The 19,659-nt window shown below is 36.3% G+C and overlaps 1 protein-coding gene across 1 annotated transcript in view; it reads left to right on the forward strand.

Annotated features, from left to right (window-relative positions):
• The window catches only part of LPIN2 (lipin 2), a 69,162-nt gene that overhangs the window by 37,096 nt on the left and 12,407 nt on the right, over positions 1 to 19,659 (forward strand). The window contains exons 2-8 of the mRNA XM_087818979.1: positions 2,839 to 3,039; positions 6,662 to 6,757; positions 9,252 to 9,553; positions 11,466 to 11,573; positions 12,256 to 12,379; positions 13,733 to 14,075; positions 16,756 to 16,855. Of these exons, the coding sequence (XP_087675105.1) occupies positions 2,848 to 3,039; positions 6,662 to 6,757; positions 9,252 to 9,553; positions 11,466 to 11,573; positions 12,256 to 12,379; positions 13,733 to 14,075; positions 16,756 to 16,855 (1,265 nt within the window). The 5' untranslated portion in view covers positions 2,839 to 2,847. The remainder of the gene's footprint in view (positions 1 to 2,838; positions 3,040 to 6,661; positions 6,758 to 9,251; positions 9,554 to 11,465; positions 11,574 to 12,255; positions 12,380 to 13,732; positions 14,076 to 16,755; positions 16,856 to 19,659) is intronic.

Consider the following 19,659-nt stretch of genomic DNA (forward strand, 5'->3'; position numbering starts at 1 on the left):
TTGCTGAAAAATATTTCTGGTAAAAGTGAAAAAATGAACTACACGTGACGATTTTATTTCACTTCTGTTTTTGAAGACATTCTTAACATATAAAAGTTGTACACCATGCCCCCCAAAATAAGGCACAAATGGTGTTTGTTTATTCCCCTTTCCTTCTATATTAGTTGTGCTCTTTTATGAAGCAAAATGTAATGATATATTTATATGGCTAGTCACCTGAAAAGATGTTCAGCATCATTAGCCATTAGAGGTATGCAAATTTAAACCAGTATCACTACACACCTGTCATTATGGCTAAAATAGTAACAGTGTCAATTGCTGGCCAAGGATGCAGATAAACTGCATCTCTCATAACTTCAATGGCAGTGTTTTTTAAAAATTAAGCATTCAATTCCCATTCATCCCAGCAGCCACATGACTGGGTGTTTACTCCAGTCACTACTTTATTTGGTTATTTAGTAGTAAGTTAACTTATTTTCACTTGAAAACCTATACAGGAATGCTTATAGCAGTTTGTAATAGCCAAAAATTAAAATAGCTTAGCTGTTCCTCAACAGGTGAATGGTTGAACAAAATATGGTACATCTATACTATGGAATACTATTTCACAATAAAAAGAAACTGTTCATACATGCAACAACCTGGATGAATGTCCATGGACATGTGAGTGGAAAAAGGCAATCTCAAAAGGTTATATACTATATGATTCCATTTATGTAACTTTCTTAAAAATGACAAAAATCACAGAAATGAACAGATTAGTGGTTGGCAGAGATTAAGAGCGGAGTGAGACTGGGAAGGAAGTAGGTGTGTGTGGCTATGAAAGGCCAATAGAATGGATCTTTGTGATGATGGAAATGTTCTGAATCTTAACTTAATCATTGCTGGTATCCCGATTGTGACATTGCACTAGAATTTTGCAAGATGTTATCATTGGGGGAAACTGGTAAAGGGTACATAGGATTGCTCTGTATTATTTCTTACAACTACATGCATGTGAATCTACAATTCTCTCAAAAAGATTAATTTTAAAAAATATAATGAGTTATAATATGAATATTCTGATGAAACATTGTTTCCTCCCCACGCATGTTTATTTTTTTTAGTTTCATTTATTGATGGTTCATTTGATCATTCTTTTTTTCATTCCAAATATAATTATTTTAAAACCATTGTCCTCACCAACTTGTAACAGTTTTAGAATTTAGCACATAGAAGACACTACTTCATTTGGTTATTTAGTAATAAGTTTTGCATCTAGTTTATATCACTTAAATGCACCTTCTGTAGGTGTACTTGGGAGCCTTGGTAACATTAACTATAAAATATTTAAAAAGTTTTTCAGGGTAAAAGTACTGTGGCTGTGCTTCTTGGTGTAAAACTCATGGGCCTTGATTACACATTCATCTGTGTACAAGAGCAGAAAAAAATAATCAGACACTGCCAGCAGGCACTTGCTTACCTTTAAAGAGTGGGGTGAGTTTCTCTACAGGCAGATGTCCTGACAGACGCTCATGTTTTCCCAAGGGATGGAATTCTTTCTCCTAATTCAGCTTTGGACTTATCTGACATCATAGAATGTGATCTGGGAACTTTTCTGAGCATGTAACTTTGAGCTCTAGGCACCTCAAAAGCTGGGTTTAGAGAGACAACTGTGCTTATGGATAACCTAGAGAATCATATCTCAGTTTTCTGGTTTGGTGGAAGTCAGTTTCTAGATTAGCCAGAGCTGTGGAAGGCTCTCTTGTTTGGTCTGCAACCCTCCCATCCCCAAGAGAATGCTTTTTGCTGAATTGTGCTTTGACATAGTACCAGGGGTGTCAGTGTCTAATGAATGAAATGGGATATTCTAACTGGAAATGAAATTTGACAAACTTAGGACTAGAAGGGGACTGTTTTTTTTCCTAATTAGTGGAGAGTTGAGGGGGTTGCCAGGGAGACTTCCCCACTTGCCCTCACAGCATAGCATATCATGGGTGCCCTATTTTGTGGTCAGATAAAGCCATCCCTAACTGCAGCCACAGCAGGCGTGGGGCACAGAGACAGAAAGCATTTCCTGTTTGCCCTGTAGACCTAGTCAGGTGTACTCACCTCTTTTGACCCTTTCTGGGGGATTCCTTATAACTTGGTGATCCTGATTCGAATAGTGAATTGCAGTTGAAGAACAAGATTAAACCCTTTTTTTGGTTTTGAACTTTGTGGAACATGGAATGTATGTGCCAGTGAGTTGTGCATTGAAAGGATTTTCCCTAGAAGTAATGTTATAAATTAGGTTAGACCCAGTCTAGCTCACTAGAGTTTATTTAATCTAGCATCTATCTGAACCATAATATTCTATTAATAGTCCCATAGAAAATGCAGCTCTCACTTATTTATCTTTCAGCAGGTTTCTCCTAGGGATGATATTTGGTCTTTTTTTTTTTTTTCCTGTTTGTCTGCTATGGCCAGAGTGGATGCAATAGCCACGAGTGCCCAAGAGTCTTGGGCAGGAGGGCAGTGGTTGTGGTCTGGGTTATTTGGTGGTTCTGTGCAGCTTCTTTACTTTGCAGAAAAATCTCCAATGGCATCTGGCACTATCCTGGATGATGAAAAGGAAAAGGAACTTATGCATGCCTCAGATACAAAAGAAGGCAGTCTTGGATGGTCCATGTGTGGAAATGTGTAGAAACAGTGGTAGCATGATGGGTTCAAAATCATCAAGGTTACTAATGGTACATAATCTGGTGTACAAATGAACAATGTAATTTTAGTCACTTAATTTTTTTCTTTGTCATTTTCATTGGATTCACAAATTCAGTGTTAACATTGCATCTAATTTTTTTTTCTTGTCTTTTGTAGTCTCAAACCATGAATTATGTGGGACAGCTGGCTGGGCAGGTGATTGTCACTGTGAAGGAGCTCTACAAGGGTATTAACCAAGCCACCTTGTCTGGGTGCATCGATGTCATTGTGGTGCGGCAGCAGGATGGCACCTATCAGTGTTCACCTTTTCATGTTCGGTTTGGGAAGCTGGGAGTCCTGAGATCCAAAGAGAAAGTGGTGAGTGCAGGGCACAGGAAGTTGAAAAGTTAGATGACAGTAGTGCTTAAACCATTATTGTGAGCTCTCGCCGCCTTTTATTTTGAATCTGTATGATGTTAAAGATGATTGTAGGAGAAGTCAACCTTAATTGCTTTTTGAAGTTGCTTCTAAATTCAAAAAGCCCTACTACAGGAAGTCTCTCCAAGGGAAATCTTCCTGTGTTATTTAGACTGACAATTATTTTGATACTCCTATGTGTTACGGCTCAAAAGAGCAAAACAGAGAAATTGGAGTTATAAATGGAGATGTTAGGTGTATTTAGAAAAATCTCCTTTACCTTAGACAACATTTTAAAATATTTAGGGTAATGCCTTCATAACAGTTTTGAATGGAATAGATTGATAGAGTCAAGAATACATATCGGTACATTTGTTGAAACAATGCCAAATTTATTTGTTTGTTTTGACAAAGCTGTAAAATCTTATTTGTAATCTAAATTGTGTTGATACCAGGACTTATCTCCAAATCTGACTGAAATGCAAATCCCCAGACCATAGGCTGGTTGACTTTTATTTATTTTAGGGAAGATTCGTTTTAAAAGATGATATTTGTGTTGGCTTTTCTTTCTCTTACATTCTCTTGCCTTTAGATAATGGAACAACTGGACGGTTTGTTAGTACAATTGGTGTTAATCTAGTCAGAAAACTGAGCTAGTAATAAAACTTTGCAGGTACATAGTATTCACCTTTCTACTCTTGGCCTGCAGTATCTACCTAAACGATGTAGGGAGATTCTGGCAGGGTTTTAAAGCACAATGAAAGATCAACTTTGTTTTAGAAGAGTTAGATTTCATGTCATACCCAAATATTTTTTTTAGCAGTAAATATTCACAGTAATATAAAACATTAAGAAAGCTAGCTGGAAGAAAATGAGTTAGGGTTAATGTTTATCCTATGGAAACTATTTTATGCAATCCTTTCAATTAAAGAGTAAAAGACAAATGAGTTTTTGTGTAAAATAATTATTTTATTAATATTTCTTAAATTACATACATAGCTTTTTCTTATTTTATATTTAATTCTTAGTTGCCTATATTTCCCATTTTCTTTTTTAATGTTATTTTTTTCTAGAGCCTTATTGTTTTATAAATAACACAATAAACTACACATATTTAAAGGATACAGTATGATGTATTAACTTATGTATGCACCCGTGAAACCAGCTCCACAATCAAGATACAGAGTATTTAGTAGTCCTTTTTGTTTGTTTTTATTGATTTTTAGAGAGAGAGGAAGGGAGAGAAACATCAATTTGTTGTTTCATTTATTTATGCATTCATTTGTTGTTTCTTGTATGTGTCCTGACCAGGGGTCAAACCCACAACCTTGGTGTATCAGGACAATGCTCTAACCAACTGAGCTACCTGTCCAAGGCCTCAGTCTTTGTTTTTTTTATGACATTAACATATATACATATATTTTCATATATTTTAACTTCTTAATTTTAGATTTACAGACAGTTGCAAATGTAGTTTAAAAGTTTCTGTATATCCTTCACCCAACCTCTTTCCCTATTGTTAACCTTTTATATGACCACAATACAATTATCAGCACCAGGCAGTTAACCTTGATATAATGCTATTAACTAAAGACCTTATTCAGGTTTCACCAGTTTTCCCATTGTGTGTGTCTTTCTGTTCCAGGATCCTATCCAGGATCATCACACATTGCTTTTATCCTGTATTCTCTCACAGTTCTCAGTCTCCTTATGACCTTGACTTTTAACGATTACACAACAGTTACTTATGTAGATTGTTCCTCAGTTTGAATTGGTCTGTTGTTTTCATATTTTGGTGAGAATAACACAGTAATGGTGCACCCTTCTCAGCCCATCATCTCAGGAGGCCCGTTGTGTTGCTATCTCATTCCTGGTGATGGTAACTTTGATCATTTCTTTAATGGTGTCTACTAGATTTCTTTACTGTGAATGTAATGGGAAGGTGGAGCTGCCTTCAGTGTCTAAACCAGCATTCAGTCTCTGGTCAGAAGGGTAATTGGTCCTCACTGGGAAAAATGCAGTAAGCCATGCGGTTGTTCCCACCATAGAGCCAGGCAGAGTTAAGTACACTTAGATTATGGACTGTTCTATTTATATTATGTCTTTATATACAGGGTGGGGCAAAAGTAGGTTTACAGATGTAAGTATGTGAAAACAGTTTATTCTTGTATTATTATTTATTGTATTATTTTCCATAGGAACAACTGTAAACATACTTTTTGTCCCATCCTGTATATTTGCCTTTATATTCCTTTAACAGTCTAAAACTGGGGTTTACCAGGTTATTCATAAAAGTTTTGAAAGTTGGTATTTGTTTATTACTGTATCGTACTTAAAAGAATTGATTTACAGCCTAGAGATAAACAACTACATTACTTTTAAATGATATAATAGTAGTTAATATATATAAACAGTCCTCACTTTGCATGGTAGTACATTCCTGTAAAAATTACTGGGCAAGCTGAAACTGTGCAGAGCAGATTTTTATAATCAACAAGAAAAACTAGGATTCTTCCATAACCTTTACAAATATTTGTCACAACTTTAAAAATTCTCAGTCAGTTATAAATATATAGGAAAATGAAAAATAGTAAAATAGTATTTAGTACATTGCAATTTAAAACATTAGAAACATTGAGAACTAAAGTGTTATTTCTTTGTAAAAACTTAACAGGTAATTTTATCAGTGCTTAGAGAGAGGAAGTGGGAGAGAGAAAGAAACATCTGTGTGAGAAACATCTATCGGTTGCCTTCTGTATGCTCCCCTACTGGAGATCAAACCCAAAACTCTGGTATGTGCCCTGACCTGGAATTGAACCAGCAACCTTTCAGTGCACGGGACAACGCTCAACCAACTGAGCCACTCTGTTACTGTTTACATTCCATTTGAATTTTACTTCCAGTATTATTACTTTTTTTTTCTGTATGGCACTTTGATCTTGGCCAATTTCCTCTTTTAATTATCCATTTTTATGAAATGTTACAGGGGTTTATCACTGGGAGAAAAGGAAGCAACACAACTCCATGCTTTGCTCTCTGAACTGAGTAGTAGTAACAGGACCAATCACCATCAGACTTTGAGAAAGTGACAAGATAGGTTATTGCTCATGATGGGCATCTGTTATTTTTGTAGTGATTTGTGGACAGAAAAGCTGGCAGTGAAGTTTGTACTCTCTGTAGTTACATTTACCGTACCTTGGTAACTGAAATTTGTGTTTATCTGAACTGTGCAAGGGGAAATCTACCTGTGCTTTAACTCTGAAAGTGCTCAGATGTTTATCAACAATGACGTTTCCCCTATTTTATGACATTTGGGAATTAAATAATTCAAGATGTTTATATGTTATAAAAATAGATGATAAAACATTTTCTTTCAATCCGTGATTACCATCCCCTCCACACTCTGCCTCCCAAAGTTTGTTTGTTTATTTTAGGGGTGGAATATGGGGCAGTTAGTGTTTCCCTGGGGCTGTCACTCCAGGAACCTCAATATTAAGTTTGGCTTGAGAACCCAGAATTTAGGCTTAGTTTAGCTTGAATGAAAGACTGTTAATGCTAAATTGCACTTTGTTTCTCCTCTTAGATTGATATAGAAATCAATGGTGATGCTGTGGATCTTCATATGAAATTGGGTGACAATGGAGAAGCTTTCTTTGTGGAGGAGACTGAAGAAGAATATGTAAGTTCTAATGGGTCATGTCCACTTTATTCATTGTTTTCTGGCCTCTGGTGAGTATCCCAAATCAAATATGCAGTTTTCATGGTTAGTTGTGCAGATGATTGTTGCTAGTTAGGCAAGCTTTAGTTTTAGTTTGAAGAACTAAGCTGTCAGAAAGGAGCTGGAGGAGTGGAAAAGAACTTTTTCTCCATGCCAGATTTCAGGGTACCGAGAGAATGCAGAAAGCCTTCGTTCTTGCTTTTTTAAATAAGGAAAGGCACATCTTTTTTTTCTCTAACTTTAATGAACTTTCTTTAGTGTCTGTTACAGTTTACACCTTGACTTGAATACATTTGTTTTGCCTAAGTAATTAAGGTGTATCTCTTCAGGCTGTGTGTTCATACACATGTGACTTTTTTTTAATAATTTAAAAAAAAAAATCTTTATTGATTTCAGAGAGAGGGAGGGAGAGATAGAAACATCAATGATAAGAGAGTCATTGATTGGCTGCCTCCTGCATACCCCCCTACTGGGGATCGAGCCTGCAACCCGGGCATATACCTTGATCAGAGTCAAACCCTGATCTCCCAGATCATAGGCGATGCTCAGCCACTGAGCCATGCCCAGCCGGGCATACACATGTGACTTTTAAACTTGGAAAATAAGTTTACCATTTTGATTTGGGACATTTCATCTCAAACCTTGAAGAGTCACAGGGAAGTGGTTCATTATGGTCTCAACGTATTTAAATTAATTGGCCTATACCCCTTATAAACAATTATTGCATCTTTGGCTTCCTTAAGCAAGAGAGCATAATTTGTTGTTACCAACACACTTTCCTTCCCCTCTCCCTTCTCCCCCTTTTCCCCCTCTCTCCCCTCCCCCCTCCTCCTCTCGCCCTCTACTTTGTATCCACTAATTTGAATGGTGGTAAACTGTTCTTAATGGATTCACTGAGGATCTTTTAAAAAATTCTTAGAATGCATTGTTATATCTTTAAACATAAAGAATAAAATCTCAGCTTGCCCTGGCCCATGTGGCTGAATGTGTCCCATGCACCCAAAGGTCGCAGGTTTAGTTCTCAGTCTGGGCACATACCCGGGTTGTGGGCTCAGTCCCTGGTGGGAGGTGTGCAAGAAGCAGCTGATCGGTGATACTCTCATCATCGATGTTTCTATCTCTCCCTCCCTTTCCCTTCCTCTCTCTGAAATCACTAAAAAAAAAAAAAAAAAATTCTCGTGTTTAAAAAGAAAAGTACAAGTACACTTTATTTCAAAGACCATTAAATTAAAAGACCATGGGTGTCACCCTAGCTGGTTTGGCTCAGTGGTTAGAGCATGGGCCCTAGAACTGAAGGGTCTTGGGTTCAGTTCTGGTCAAGGGCACATACTTCGGTTGCAGGCTCAATCCCTGGCCCCAGTCAGGGCATGTGCAGGAGGCAGCCAATCAGTGTGTCGCTCTCACATTGATTTTTCTCTTTCTCTCCCCCCTTCCATACTCTCTGAAAAGCAATGGAAAAAAATATCCTCCAGTGAGGGTTAAAAAAAAAATAAAATAAAGACGCTAGGTGTCAGAGACCATGGTCTGTCACCTTGGAGCTATGGGGGCTTGCAGAATAATATCCTGTCATTACAGTTTTTCCTAAGTATGTGTTGCTGGTGAACACAAATTTTGCTTGGGTAAACAAAACTTTGGATTTGGGGTAATATGTTTACCAATGCCAAATTCAAAAATTTAATTTAAAACAATTATGGAAACCCACTTATTTTCAGGACTATTACATAAAATCTTGAGTGTTCTGAATTATCTGAGATTAATTTGTATCTCTGTTACCTACCTTCCATTTCCCCTATGATAATGAAGGAATGAAGGGAATGATTAAGAAGTTAATTTCCTGAACACCAGACTTGATCATATATTTAATATTAAAATAAGAGTCTAATTATTTCTAACTGTTGGGATTTATTTTCTTTTGAATTCCTAAAGGGATATCTTAAATATTTTATGATTTAAAGATGCACAGAGTATTGTTTGTTATAATCACCTTCCTCCACCCTCAATTAATTTGGCAAACACAAACATTAACTATAAATTTTACCATAGTTCCTCACTTCACTTGACCTGTCCTGTTTGCCCTGTCCTTGTCTTCTACTTTGTCCTGTTCTTAGTGTTCTTGGTAAGTTCTTTACAGAAGGCTTTGTAATGCCTCCTTGGAATGCTGCTGTTGCTGCTTTGAACTTAATTATAGTTTTCATGTTTCATGCTAACTCGGCATACTGGTTCCTCCAAACGTATTCAGTTATGTGACCAAAACGAGCTAACACTTAGCTGTGTGCATTAGAGTAAAGACCTATTTAGGGCAAGCAGTGCCCTAGTTCAGTGTGACTTTCTTACCTTCAGGGACTGTGTTCTTTCTAGTACTGTAACAATTTAGATACGGAAAGAATTTATTATTATTTTGATTCACTGTCCGGTTTGCTGTGGACAACTTTGCTTTCTTCGTGTTCTCTTTAAGGAAAAACTTCCTGCTTACCTTGCCACGTCACCAATTCCGACCGAAGATCAGTTCTTCAAAGATACTGACTCCCCTTTGATAAAATCAGGTGGAAATGAAAGGCCATCTCAGAGCTCCAACATCTCACACATCTTGGAAACAGAGACAGTTTTTACCCCAAGTTCTGTGAAAAAGAAAAAACGAAGGAGAAAGAAATGCAAACAGGACAGTAAGAAGGAAGACCAGGCAGCTTCCCCTGCTGCAGAAGACACTATGGATGTGGATCTGAGCTCTGATGATGACAAGGGGGCCCAGTCAGCAAGGTAGGACTCTCCGTCTGGGAGGGCTCTTAGTGCAGGTGCCAGGTGTCCATGCATGCTGTGAACAGAGCACAGGTAAAGTGAGAAGCTGTTTCTTTTATGCGTCTACAGTGTGAGGTTTGGACTTGTTTTTCCCCTTGACAGTTTGTTGTAGAATCAAGTAGGAGAAACATTTTCTTTTTTTTCTTTCTGAAACTGTACAAAATTTGCCGCTAGACATCCTGCTGTGGTGCTCAGATATCATTTGAAACTGACTGGCATTGTGTGTCTTTTCATCCAGTAAGTCTCCAACAGCCAAATTGTTAAGTCTCAAGGAAGATCTGAACTAGTGACTCGCCCCTGTGTATGCAGATATAAACATCAGGACTGTTTCCCAACCCAGTGGTCTTATGCTTGGTATCTCACCTAGTCCTGAGAATTGTTAAAAAGAAGAAGGGGGAAAAAAGATAAAAAATATGAACAATAAAATAGCAATAAATACATACCTATCAGCAAATGAATTAAAAAAACCCAACTAAGCAGGACAGAAACGACTCATAGATACAGAAAACATTTTGACAGTTTGCCAGATGAGAGGGGTTTGGGGGGATGGATGAAAAAGGTCAAGAGATTAACAAGTACAGATTGGTGGTTAACAGAATAGTCATGGGGATGTAAAGTACCACATAGGGCATATAGTCAATAATACTCTAATAACCACATGGCGTCAGATGGGTACTAGACTTACCAGGATGATCACTTAGTAAGTTATACAATGTCTAGTCACTAGGGTGTACACCTGTATCAACTGTAATTGAAAAATAGAAAATGATTTAAATTCAAAACAAAAAAAAACACCCTAGTAAATTAAAGAGGAAAGGAGCGTTTTGGTTTGGTTTGATTTGAAGTGAGAAATTTTGATCGCTACTTATTTACTAGCTCTGTAGAAGAGCTCAAAATAGATGCCACTTTTCAAGTCAGCACTGTCTGGGTTGAGAGGTAACAATTTGGAGGAGAATATGTATTTTTTCATTCAAGATTTGATTTTTAAAGATTCTCTCTCACCTGTTATACTCAGTGGTTGGGCTGGCACAGGAAGGATCATAGGTGTGTCAGTGTTGTACTTATCTTCATTGATAACCATTGAACAAGAAGCTGCTGCAAATTAGTTGCATTAACTCTGTAATTTCAAGAAACCCAGAGGGTAAATTAAAACCTTATTAGCATTAGTTCAACCGCCTATGGTTTCAAGGTCTGAATATGAATTTTAAAAACTTTTATCATGTTTTTATATCATCTTCCTCACATCTCCAGATCATGTAGATTCTCAGTAAAGAGAAAGTTCTCAAGTAATGCTTGGGCCAAACAAAGAGAAAATAAATTCTGGTTTTTAAGAGTTTTTAGGGTATTTTAAAATGTTTGAGCCATAGCTCTTCACTGGTATTCTTATTTTTTTGTAATACACAGGAGAGGGTAGTGGAAAGAACAAGGGCTTGCGTGTTTTGAATCCAGCAACTTACTAGCTTTTTTACTTTGAGCAAGTTACTAAACTCCTCTGGATTCATTACCTAATATCTAAAATAGGATATTATTACCTCAGATTTATAAGGATTGAGTGAAGTATACATAAAGCTTCAGTTTTCTTCTAGCCTTCGAATCAGTTATCCCTAAGGGAGGTAAAAATTAATTTTTAATAACATCTTCTTTTCTTTCCTCCTCCTGTTGATCCCATGTTTAAATAGTGGTTGTAATAGGGTATGTTGGGTGACAGCTATCAGTCCCCTTTTTCTTCATATTTCCCTTTTAAGAGGGTTAATTATGAATCACTTGGCCTTTTTCGTTTGTATTGTTTAGATGATGTGTCAGTAGATTTGGGGAATATTTTTAAACTGACATCTTGTTCCTGCCTTTCCTTGTTTCCCCCCCCCCTTCACAGAGGATCTTCAAATGCTTCCTTAAAGGAAGAAGAATATAAGGAGCCTCTGCTCTTCCATTCTGGAGATCACTACCCCTTATCTGACGGAGATTGGTCCCCTTTGGACAAGTAAGTACTTTCAAAATTTCTCTGTTTCTTATAGGAAAGATATATTAAATAGCCTTTTCTATTACTGGACAGTAATGGTATTTCCCAGTTCTCTCATACAGTAGGGGCTCTAAATGTGTACTTTTAACATGAATATGGACCTTTTCTCTCAATAATTATTTTGTTCCTAATCTTGATTTAACTTTCACTGTGTTGGCCACTGTACAGCTGTAGAATCAGCATAGAATTTGGCCCTCTACACTTCTTAAGTTCTAATCTTTTAGTGTCAACCACTAACTGTACTGTGCATAACATTGTGAAGAAATGAGCAGTCATACTTTGTTCTCTTTAAAAACCCAGTTTCTCTCATGTAGTAATGTTAATTTAATCCATTTCTCCATGCATTTCCTCTCCTGTAAAATTACCTTCCTTATTGATTTCTTGTGAGAATCAAATGGGATGATGCATAGAAAATGTTTACAGAGGACCCAGCAAATCCACCATAAATACTAGTGGGCACTGTTTTTATTATTACTAAAAAACTCAAGAGGAAGAAATAATTGACATTTTCTTTAATAGAATCCTTATATCAGCAGGATACAGTTGATATATTCAAACTTACATTTCTTTTAATCTGTCGAGCTCAGCAACACTGAAGTTGCTGACTTTAAAGTCATTACATTTCTTTGTACTGTGTTTGCAGCCCATATTCCCCGGCAGCATGTCCGAAGAGCGATTCAGAGCTGGAGGTGAAACCTGCCGAGAGCCTGCTCAGATCCGAGTCCCACATGGAGTGGACGTGGGGCGGGTTCCCAGAGTCCACAAAGGTACTAGGGTTTACTTGCCTACAGAGTGTGTTTGTCGTTCATGAGTAAAGGGGTGATACCTGACTGAGCTCATATGAACATAAATGATGGTAGTGCCCTCATGGGGTCACATAAATAAATTCAAAGTTAACATTTTTCATGTTTGCACTGTGTTTACAACAAAAGAAATCTAGCATTGTTTTCTGTTTCTATTTAGTAAATAATGTTGATTGTTAATTAACATTAAATTTAAAACGTACCTAAAGGAATTTTCACCCTGAAATTTTAAACAGGAAATTGATTGTGAAAGCTTTTTTGCCAACTCAGTGAAAGAAGAAAGAATTGGAAAGATACGTTTCTTTCTCATTCATTCATTCATTCATTCATTCATTCATTCAATGAGAGAGACTGCTTTTATTTTATTCTTTGTGTGTGAATTAGCCCAACTTTTTTTTTTCTTTTTTCTTTTTAATTTACTTTGTAGTTGACATACAATATTCTATTAGTTTCAGGTGTACAACATAGTGATTCAGCATTTATATACCTTACAAAGGGACCACCACAATAACTCTAGTAACCATCTGTTGCCATACCTAGTTATTATGATATTGCTGATTCTATTCCCTGTGCTGTACATTACATCCCCGTGACTTTTTTATAACTAGAAGTTTGTACTTAATTCCTTTTCCCTTTTCTGCCCAATCTCCCATCCTCTTCCCCTTTAACAACCATCATTTTGTTTTCTGTATTTATGAGTTTGTTTCTGTTTCTTTTCTTTGTTTTATTTTTTAGTTTCCACATATAAGTGCAGTCATAAGGTGTTTGTCTTTGTCTCTTGGAAGAAATGTTTAAACCTCTAGTTTTTTAAGATACACATTTTGCTTATATGTGTGATTGCATTTGAGACTTCACTGCCCACTTTTACTTTTTTTTTTTAATTGAGGCAACATTGGTTTATAATATGTAAGTTTCAGGCATACAACATTATAATTCGACGTCTTACGTTGTTTTAACAGAGCCTGGAAATAGTCCAAGCAGGGTTAAATTTCCCTGTAGCACTCAAGTTTTCTCCCTGAAAATGAGTATTCTCCCTCTTAGTATCTAAAATTTGTCATCTATTTCCTCAGTCTTCTCTAGTATTGAACTCTTCAGAGTTGAACAGTTATAAATATAACTTTTATAAATATGATATTGAACAAAATGCAGTTACTAGTTTTCCCATTTTTTAATTATGAAATATTTCACACATAGAAAATAATGTATTTACTGAATGTCTTGTTTAAATGAGCATGTTTACTTGCATCTAGCTTAAGAAATAGACTAGAACAAATATTTTCTAAAGTAGTTTAATTTTAAACAATTCAACTCTTTTAGGTCAGCAAAAGAGAGAGATCTGACCGTCATCCTAGGACAGCTACAATTACACCATCAGAGAATACCCATTTTCGGGTAATTCCCAGTGAGGACCACTTTATAAGTGAAGTTGAGAAGGATGCATCTATGGGAGAAACGGTCTGTACCATAGTGAAACCCAAACCCAGAGCCCTGTGTAAGCAGATGAGCGATGCAACTTGTGCTACAGAACTTCTTGAGCCTCCCCTTGAGCCTCAGATTTCATCTATGTTAGATGCAGACCAACTTCCTAACCCGTCGTTAGTGGAGGCTCTCTCAGAATCAAAGCCAGCTGCTAAAGTAGACTCGCCATCAAAGAAGAAAGGTAATCATTTGTTTAATTTGGGATCAGGTACTCTAAATTTAGACAGTAAATTATTTCGGTGTTTCAAATAATATTTGATGGTTACCATTGTATCTGTACTCCCTGATCAGAACCTGTTACTATTACGATTATTTGTTTTATATGGCTTCCCCATCGCACTACAGGATCCACTGGAGCAGAACTCTGACTTCCTTCCTGCCCTTCCCAACTGTTACTACTCAGTAGGCTCTTGAGAAGCATTTACTGAAAAAAAAAAAAAAAAAAAGAATATATTTAAATAAATTAATGAGTGAAATTAACCACTGTATTGATGAGGTATGTCAGTAAAGTGAAGTAGAATCCTAAAAAATTAGGTTTAAACAAAAAATTAGAGAAAAATATTTCCACGTAAAACCTCTGGTTTGTTGAGGCCAAATTAAGTACTTTTTTTTTTTTAATAATGAGATACATATATAATATACACTAATTATTAGCATGTGTTTCTTTTTCATTGACTGTTTTCCTCTGAAACAGAAGATAGGGTCTAACTCTTGGCTCAACAGCTCTATCTCACTTTTGGAATACAAGTTTAATAAATTATAACATTCTTCCTATTTAAAAATATAAAGTTATTCATTGATACTTGGTACAGTAAGAGCCAAAACACACTCACTATCTGAACACTAGCCATGGACCCTATTTTTAGGGAACTAAAACCTTACCTAAAAATATCATTGTCACATATAGCCAAATATCTACTTCCATTTTTTAAAATTCTTTAACACAAAAGGATAGGTAATCACAAATTGACTTAATAAATATGCACTACAAGTATGAACCTTCAGGGTCACTCAGAAACAACTTATTTAAAATAAGAGGATTTAACTGTCAAGAGTATTTGTAGCCAAGTGTGATCATCCAGCTGATAATCCAGCTTAGTTTGCCACCTTGCTCTTTCACAGATCAGCGCTTCTCATACCAAAAGCCCATAACCATATGTTATACTCTAAGAAATGCTAAAGGAGGTAAGTCCAGTTTTCAGGGTGTATGTTTTTAGTCTAGGAAATACTGATTCCTCTATTGTTAGCACATAGGGTAGGAACTGACTTGAATTAGGGACACCAAGTGGTTTCTACCATTCATATGGCCTCATTCTTCCCTCTCCCCAGCCTTTTATTGTGAAAAGTTTTATGCATATTTGCTTGCTTTTGTGCTTTCTCTCTCACTCTCGCTGTATCTCTGTCTCTCCACTCACACAAAGTTTTTATTGGCTTAAGCCATTTGGAAACAAGTTGCAGGAATTATGTCATTTCACCTTTAAATACTCCAGGATACACTTTTTTTAATGGAACTTATTGGGGTGACATTGGTTAATGAAATTATATAGGTTTCTCTAATACATCAACTGTATATTGTAGTGTGTTCACCACCCCAAGAAGATACACCTTCTAAGAATAAGGACATTCTCTACCTAACCACAGTACTATTGTCATGTTGAGGAATCTATATTCATATTTTCCTAAACATACCAAGAATAGCTTTTTAGTTGTTTTTTTCCAAACCAAGATCTCATCGAAGTTCACACGTTGCATTTTTTATTTAGACTAGCACCCCCCCCCCCACACACACACACACTCTCCCGCATACGTAAGCACACTGCTACACCTTTTTCCTCCTCTGAACTCAAGATAGTGACCAGCCAATTCCAGTTGTCTGGTATAGTATCTGATTGTTGTTGTTTTCAAGGTGACATCCCCATAGTTCCTTCAACTGGAAGTTAGCTCTGTCCAATAGAAATACAATGTGAATTGCATATATAATTTTAAGTCTTTTCACAAATTCAAAGAGTAAAAAATCAACAAGTGAAATTAAGTTTAGTAATATATTCTATTTAAGCCAGTAAAGCCAAACTATTATAATTTTAACATGTTAAATCAGTATAAAAATTTTTGAAATTTTGCATTTTTTATAAAGTAAGTCTTGGAAATCTGGTGTGTGTGTCATGCATTTTTAAATACTTTTTATATATCTTACACCAGACTAGGACAGTTCTCAGTAGCCACATGTGGCTGGTGACTACTATAGTGGGCAGTATAGATCTAGAGGCTTAATTAGATTTGGTTTTTTATTTTTTTATTTTTGAATTGAAGATTACTTTATGGGATATATTGGGTACTTCATATTGCAGCTCATAATGTCTCACTGTTAGTAATGTTAAATATGATCACTTGTTTAAGGTATTGCCTGCCAGATTTATTTGTTGTAAAGGATTTTTGCGATTAGAAGGTAGTACTTTGGCACTATGTGAATATCCTATTCACCAAAAACCTTTCCTTCTTGGTTTTAGAATAATGGCTTCCTTTTTGATGCCAGTGATTTCGTTAAGTTTGGTCATGCTTAATAAACTTTATTGTCAAATATAAATTATTTTTAGGGCTTAGGATTATTCATGTCAGCAAATGAAAAAATGAGTAAATTAGCATGTTTATTGAGCAACTGTTAGTGTAACACTGAATTTCACTTCCATTGGCATGGGTGGTTGAGAACCAACACAAATGAAAATGTTATTTGACACTTTTAAATATAAAGCCCAATTCAAATCATGGTCAGTTTTATTGTTTGCAAACTGTTGTTTTCTTGTAGAGTTGTAAATGAAGAATAACTAACTTCTTTATCTACTGTGTTTTTCTTATAAAAACAGGTGTCCACAAGAGAAGCCAACACCAGGGACCTGATGATATTTACCTCGATGACTTAAAGGCTCTAGAACCTGAAGTTGCAGCTCTCTATTTCCCTAAAAGGTAGTGTATTCATTGTATATTGAAGGGTGAACAACTCTGACATAGTCTAGCTGTTTCTAGAGCAAAACATTTAATCTGATAAAAAGGAGCAAGATTGATGATATCCTTTAGCTAAGTTAGATGATTGCTTCACACTTAAAAGATTCAGAAATTGTACATGTTTTGATTTGACTGTAGTGATTTGAAACTAATAACTTACCTGTTTATGAAGACATTTTCAATGCAACAAGAAGAAGTGCACTAGTTGAACCTACATAAGGGTATGACTTCAGATTAGCACTATTACAATCATTAATGCAAATCAGCATGCTTAAGAAAATTGCTTAGCATTTGTCTCATTTCTTATGTGTTTTAAAGGTAATATATCTTTATTGAAAAACATTTTGCAAAGAATGCCTTCACTCCCTCAATGAGTCTGAGCTCCTAGGCTTTTTCTGAATTTGAGCCTGGGTCTGGTGAGGCACTATTCAGCTGGCCTGTGCTCCCCACCTTCCCTAGAGCTCTCACCTCCTGCCACTCTTCCTCCCTCTCCCTCACCCTCACAATTTTCCCCTTATATAACTCTAAAACCTCAGGCAGGATATACTTGTACTGTTTCCCAAGTTCATTTTCATTCTTAGGGGAATTCCATTCCAATATACACTATGATTTAAAAAAATAAAATTTTCCCCATGAAAACTATGGCTTGAATGTACTGAACCACAGGCAGACATAATTAAACACTTTTAAATAAATTATTGGAAAACATTAAGTTTTTATTAAATAGAAAGATGGGATTGATATGAAGAGTATTTAAAAATTTTTACAGATATTTTTATTTTTACAGATATTTTACAGATATTTTTACAGATATTTTTACAGATATATTCATTTGAAGTAATAGTTGGGTTTTTAGGGTGAGAGAACTGAAACTGCTCCATTTTTTTTCAATAAGAAAGTTAAAATATAAGCTGTCTTAGAATTATTTCTTTCCAATTTCTCAGTCCTTAATCATTTACTTACATCAAAATTCCTAAGATAGATTTCTTAGTTTCTTTTTTTAAAATGGGATGGAAAAAGTGCCCTGGCCAGTGTGACTTGGGCGTCGTTCCATGCACCGAAAGGTTGCCAGTTCGATTCTGTCATGGCACATGCCTGGGTTGCGGGCTCAGTTCCTAGTAGGGGGAATGCAGGAGGCAGCCAGTCCATGTTTCACTCTCATATAGATGTTTCTCTCTCTCCCCCTCCCTCTTCCTCCCTCTCTAAAAGTCATTGAAAAATGCTGTTTTATAAAATGGGGAAATAAGCAATAGGACTCCTATTGTGCTTTATTATAATTTTACTGTTTAGGATCGTTGCCATTCACCAGGTAAGCTGCTTCCCTCATCAACTAATTATTATTTGAGACATTTCATACATAATTAAAGATACTGAAATCACTGTTGTAATGCTTATAAGCATGTGTTTTGTTATGATTGTGTTCATTGTTATCTTGACTAAATATTTAGTATTTATAAGTAAAATTTAAATCACATCACTCTTGTGGACTTGGTGACATGTTGAGTCAGCTGGCATCTTCCCTGTACTGGTTAAGAGGGACACTAGCTGCTCTGATAAAACTCAAGACCTTAGTGGCTTACCACAATAGAAATTTGTTTTTTGCTCATGTGATAATATAGTTGACTCTTGAACAATGCAGGGGTTAGGTTGCCAAATCTTCCCTCACATGCAGTTGAAAATTCACATGTAACTTTTGACTCCCCAAAAACTTTTACAGTCATCCCTCCACAGGGATTGGTTCCAAGACTTACCATGGATACCAAAATCTGTAGATGCTCAAGTCCCTTAAATAAAGTGGTGTAGAACAATTCATACAGTCAGCTCTCCGCATTCCCAGAAAATACTGTTTTTAATTCATGGATGTGAAACCCAGGGATATGGAGGACTGGCTATACTATATCTATTGGAAAAGATCACATATAAGAGTATCTGCAGTATTCCAATGCTGGTGTTTGGTTGGAGGCCTTACACACAGAGATTCAGGAACACAAACTTCTTCCACCTTGAGGTTCCACCATCCCCTTAGGGCCTCAGGAGGGAAAGGAGAGAGGATCTCATGGGGTGGTTTTCAGGGACCAGGCTTGGGAAGGGCACAGCCCACCCCTTCTGTCCACATCAACAACTCAGTCATCTGGTCACATGACCACACCTAACTGTAATGGGACATGGGACCTAGCTGTGTGCCCAGGATTAAGAGGAAATGGGTATTTGTGAATACATAGCATCCTTCTGTTTGTGTTTTACCCATGGGGTCAGCCTTTCCCCTCAGCTTCAGCATAGCAGTAGGTTTTGCTGCCTTATATTGGCTTTGGCTTTTTCACCATTTCCAGTGAAGAGAACATTCTGAGTTAATTTCAGTATTGTAATATTGTGCATTGCTATTAAGACAGAACATTTCCAAAAACCTAAATCTTTTGTTGGTTCAAATGCAAAACTGTAGTGTTTGAAACTGCTTTATAGCTATGACTTACCTGTTATTCTGCTGCCATCTGCTGCTCAAATTTGAGATTTTTTCTGAATACCTTATAACTACACTGGATTGTATATATTGGTCACATACATTAAATATATTGGCTTTCTGAATAAAAGAAAAGAATTTGAAAATTCTAGAACAGTAAATGTGATATCCATTCAACGGGTGAAGAGCAATTAAACATTCATGACTAAGAAACTTAAGTTGTCAATTCCTTGCTTTTTTTCTCTCTCAAATTTATGCTCCATTACAATTTCCCGTAGAATCACCTTCTGAAACCTGGTTTCTGTAC

This window comes from Miniopterus natalensis, chromosome 7 (assembly GCF_054644295.1).
Source record: "Miniopterus natalensis isolate mMinNat1 chromosome 7, mMinNat1.hap1, whole genome shotgun sequence".
NCBI classification, from domain to species: Eukaryota; Metazoa; Chordata; class Mammalia; order Chiroptera; family Miniopteridae; genus Miniopterus; species Miniopterus natalensis.